Source organism: Equus asinus, chromosome 13 (genome assembly GCF_041296235.1).
Source record: "Equus asinus isolate D_3611 breed Donkey chromosome 13, EquAss-T2T_v2, whole genome shotgun sequence".
Classification (NCBI taxonomy): Eukaryota; Metazoa; Chordata; class Mammalia; order Perissodactyla; family Equidae; genus Equus; species Equus asinus.
This window is the reverse complement of record NC_091802.1, coordinates 15,217,036-15,221,986: the sequence shown is the minus strand read 5'-3', so window position 1 is coordinate 15,221,986 and position 4,951 is coordinate 15,217,036. Positions and strand designations below refer to the sequence as shown.

The following is a 4,951-nucleotide window of genomic DNA, read 5'->3' as shown; positions in this document are numbered from 1 at the left end:
GAGGACAAAGTATTATTTAAAGCAGAGTTTGGGTTTAAAAAATAATAATAACACGTGATAAATTAGTTTTTCAACAACTGGAGACAGAGATTAATTGAAAGTTTTTAAATGATGCTTCTTCAGGGTCACCCAGGAAAAATAGAGGAAGGCCTTGCTAAACAGGTCACTGAGATCCCCTTTCCAAGTTCAACAACATACCTTCACTTCATCTCTTTTACTTATTGGACAATTATTTAGTATGTAATTTTAACAGAAAGTTGCATGGTGAAAAAAATGTCTGGGTGAATATCCCAATATTAATATCAATCTATCTACAAGATAATATTATGTAAAAATCCCAAGCTTTACCATCATAGAGAGAAGAGAATTTTCTTTCTGCAAAAGACTCTTCCCAGGGCTCTCTTCATGTCTCTGTTCCTCAGGCTGTAGATGAAGGGGTTCAACATGGGGGTCACCACAGTGTACATCATAGCCATGGCAATCTCCTTAACAGTAGAATTACTACTTGACGGACATAAATAGAGACCAATAACTGTCCCATAGAACAATGACACCACAGAGATGTGGGAACCACAGGTAGAGAACGCCTTGCGGATGCCCCTCGCAGAAGGGACCTTGAGGATGGAGGAGACAATTTGTGCATAGGACAAGATGATGAGTAGAAATGGGATGACGAGAATGAATCCTCCCATGATAAATATCACCAACTCATTGACTCGGGTGTCAGAGCAGGACAGCTTCAGCAGAGCAGACATATCACAGAAAAAGTGGGGGATCATGTTGTCCCCACAAAAACATAATCTGGCCATGAGCAGGGTGTGTAACATGGCATGGAATGTGGTCAGCACCCAGGACAGCACCACCAGGGAGAGACAGAGCTTGGGGCTCATGATGGTGCTGTAGCGCAGGGGGAAGCAGATGGCCACATAGCGGTCATAGGCCATGGCCACAAGAAGGAAGCTCTCCAGGTCTGCAAAAAACAGGAAGAAGTACATTTGGGTCAGGCAGCCAGCATAGGGAATGGATGGTTCTTGGCTCTGCATGTTCTGCAACAACTTGGGAATGGTCACAGAAGAGAAGCAGATATCAGAGAAGGACAAATTGCTGAGAAACAAATACATGGGTGTGTGAAGGTGGGAATCCAGTCGAATGAGGAAAATTATGAGGAGGTTCCCCAGGATGGTGGTAACATACATGACCAGGAACAGAGCATAGAACAGGTTTTGCTGCTCTGGCTCAATCTGCAGACCCAGGAGGAGGAAGTCTGAGACGACGGTTTGATTTCTTCCTGTCATGATTTGTGTCTAGTATCTTTAGGAGAAAATAACAGTGTCCATTAAAAATCTGAATAAAAATGAACATATTTCTATGATACATGGACTGTTAGTTGTTCCACGGTAATTATTTTCACCTTCATTATCAGTAATAACACTCTCTATAACCAGGAATATAACACATCACTAAATCCAAGCCACTTTTCAGACTTGTTTTCTTCATTTCTCATTAATTAGCAGGTAACGATATTGACTCTTCCCTCCCTTCTAAGACAGTCTCATCTCTTATCTTCTGTGTGATCACACAGGTTCTCCTGATACTTCACTGGCCGCTCATCCTCAGTAACTGTGATTGGTTTGTTCTCTAACATTATCTTATATATTGGTGTTTCCTTGGGCTTTTTCCTAAACACTGTTCTCTTATAATTCTACATATTCAGTCCTGAAAGAGCTCGCCTATTCCTATGGCATCAATTACCATCTAAATCTCATGGGTAAACTTCTATCACCTTTGGAACCATATAATCAATTGCTTAATGATTATCTCCCCATGGACTATCACAAGCATCTTCAGCTCAAAGCATCCCAAGGGAAACTCATGATTTCACCCTGCACTTCTCTGAATCCACTCCTCCAAATGTCCCATATCTCAGTAAAAGAAATCCAGGCTCAAGTCATAAACCTAAGAGTTTTCTTCCATTCCCTCCTTTCTGTCACTACCAACATCCAATCTATTAAGTCCTATAGTTCTGTCATTTAATTCTCTTTCTCGTTCATCCACTCCTATCCCAACTCTCACTACCTTGGGCCAGGCTAACATCATAACTTGTCTGTACTATTGGAACAGCTTCTTAATTTATCTCCTTGCTTCCATGCTCACCCTCATTCAATCTCTTCACCCTGTGGCATTCTAAGATGAAAATCTGATCATCATTCTCCTTAAAGTCCTCATGGATCTTCACAGCTTTTAAGGTAAGGCAAGACTGCTTTCAAGGGCACAAAAGGTGCTTCATAATCTGACCCTTTTCTACCTCCACAGCTTCATCTTGTCCCATAATAACACACACATTCCACTCTCCATCAATGCTAGACTTGAAAGACACAATTTCTTGCCTCCAACCTTTCACACTTGCTGGTCCTCTTGCGTAGTGTGGGGACCTGGAATTGGTCACCCCAAGATATGTCTCTTTGGCATCAGGATTATTTGAGGCTGATTGCTTTTGATAAACTGGGACAGGGAAGGAGGAATGGAACTTGCCCTTTGTTAGGACACATTTACATTTGTAAGGTAAATCTCTATCTGTAAAAGGTGCCTCCCTTTCTGTACCAGGAAGAAGAAAGGAGATGACCTTCTCTCTAAAAACTCTTAATCAATACCAAAGGCAAGGACTTAAATCTGCATTTTATTGTGCTAGTCTGGTAACCTCCTGTAACTGACTTCACTCCCCCTCCCAACGTTGGCATCTCCTTAAAGATTAAGCATCTTTCTTTAGGCTGGGAACCGATTGCGGCGCTCATCTGTGACACCACCACCGCCCCCCCCCCCCAGCCCGAGGCAACACACCTGCCACCCCGCAGTGTTCACTGGGACAGCAGACCTATCTGTCATTTCCATCGAGTTCTGTGCTGACAGAGCGGCCTCGTGACTACTGTAAAAGGGACATTTCAATCACATGTGAAACACCCTGTTTGGGGGTATATAACCACTATGTGTACCCCACTTCTTCGGTGCCCTTTCTTCCTTCGGGAAGAAAGGCCCCGGGCCATGGTTCCTCATAAAGCTTTGTTTAATTTTCTCTTGCTATTCTGTCTCATGTGAATTTAATTCGTTCTGCAGCTAGACGAACCCCCATTTGGGGAGAGGAAATGTCCTCCTCCCCTACAGTAGCATCTTCTTCCTTCTGCTCCCTCTTCACCTGACTTGCCCCTACTTATCCTTCAGGTATATTACATGTCACTTATTCAGCTAAACCTTCCCTTTTATCCCAGACCAAGTAAGAACACGCTTCTATGTTCCCACAGCATCCTGTGCTTGTCCCATAACACTCAATGCCCAGGAGATTATTTGTTTATAGCTGTCTTTCCTACCAGATTGTAAACTCCATGCAGGAAAGGTTCTGTCTGCCTCATGACTACAGCAGTGCCAGCACCTGGCACAGTACCCGGATGTAGCCGATGTTTCATAAATATTTCCTGGATGTGCTTCAGGCTGAGACACACATTCATCCAACTTTAAATACAGCAAACTCCTGTTAAGTCAGAATATCTACTGCTATCAAATCCTCACAGAACAAGAACTCATTAGTTTTTGACACTTTATTACAGAATTCCCAGATGTAACCTCAGACTTATGGAAAATACTAGACTACCTCAACCACACTACTCTTTATCCTAAACAGACAACCCAGTATACACAGCTACACTGTCACTTTTTCCTTGTTGATATCCATAGGATTCAGTGATATTACTCCGAAAAAATTAATCTGATGGGGAGGTTTAGTAATTTGGGGAGAAAAGGAAAAAAATAGAGATAATTACTACCCTTGAGACCTTGCTCCAGTTCTTCTCCAGATATTCATACCTCAAAGTGTGCCTCAGGGCTGACTAAGAAAGCTAAGGAGGAGCATTAAGGGATACGGGAAGTTCCTTCTCTAAAGAAACATAACCTAGTTCATCTGCTGGGATTTTCACCCTGCTGATGCTGTTTAATTGAGCCACATCCCTAATTTTCAACATGTTGGCATAATGTGCTGGTGTTGCAGTAGAGAAAAGCATCAAGTGAAGTTTCATATGCCTAATTTCTCAGAATTTTTCTCCTCTGGGAAACTAGTGGGCCTCATCTCTGGTGTCAACGTTCTCATTAGGAATCACAAACCAGAAAGCCGGCACTTGCAGATGCTGCCACTGATCAAGCATATGAGCGTCAGCTGCTCCTTTAATGATGCCCTCCCCCCACCCCCCCATCTTCACCTGGTGGAATCAGTAGTTCTCAGTCTGGACTGCAAATAAGAATCACAAAGGGCAGTGCTTCTAAAAGTTTAATTTACATGTGAACTACCTAAGGGCCCTGTTAAATGCTGATTTTGATTTAGTAGGTCTGTGTGGTGCCTAAAATTACGCATTTTATAAGCACAGATTTTACATTTGGCGATGCTGGTTTGTGGACCATACTTTGAGCTACACATTTTTAAAATACAGATTACTGCACCCTCCCCCAATAAGTGTAATCAGAATCTCTGAGGAGGGCTAGCCTCTCAAAGCATTTTAAAGTTCTTTGTGTAATTCAAATACATAGTCAAGGGTTAAGAACCTCTACATTAAATGCCTGTCTCACACAGATGTCTTGTGTTGAAATGATACAATTTTATGAGATTCATTACAAAGTAATATTTATGAATGCTATCCTTAATAAAAAGATTAATACAACTGGTGAACATCAGTCAAAATATTTCTATAATGTGGAAAAATCTTGGAAGGCTGAGAGATGGAGAAGAAGAGGGTTATCATATGTGAAAAACCATCCTGCAGAACATCATACAAACTGGTAATCAAGATCCTCACGTTGGAAGGACCATAACGGACCAGCTCATTCACCCTCTGCCCAACTTACCCAGTGTGCCTGAGGGTGACTCCAGGAGCCTGACCTGAGATTCTGCTCCCCTTTATTCACTAAGGCA

At 42.3% G+C, this 4,951-nt stretch overlaps 1 protein-coding gene across 1 annotated transcript; it reads right to left on the bottom strand.

Moving 5' to 3' along the window:
- Positions 1-350: 350 nt before the first annotated feature.
- Positions 351-1,295, bottom strand: LOC106821969 (olfactory receptor-like protein DTMT). The gene has a single exon (XM_014826875.1). It carries the CDS (start codon positions 1,293-1,295, stop codon positions 351-353), a length of 945 nt encoding a protein of 314 aa, XP_014682361.1.
- Between the last annotated feature and the right edge of the window lie 3,656 nt (positions 1,296-4,951).

Bases quoted from the DNA above. Each gene is read 5' to 3' on its own strand.
- LOC106821969 (XM_014826875.1), bottom strand. From the start codon at position 1,295: ATGACAGGAAGAAATCAAACCGTCGTCTCAGACTTCCTCCTCCTGGGT.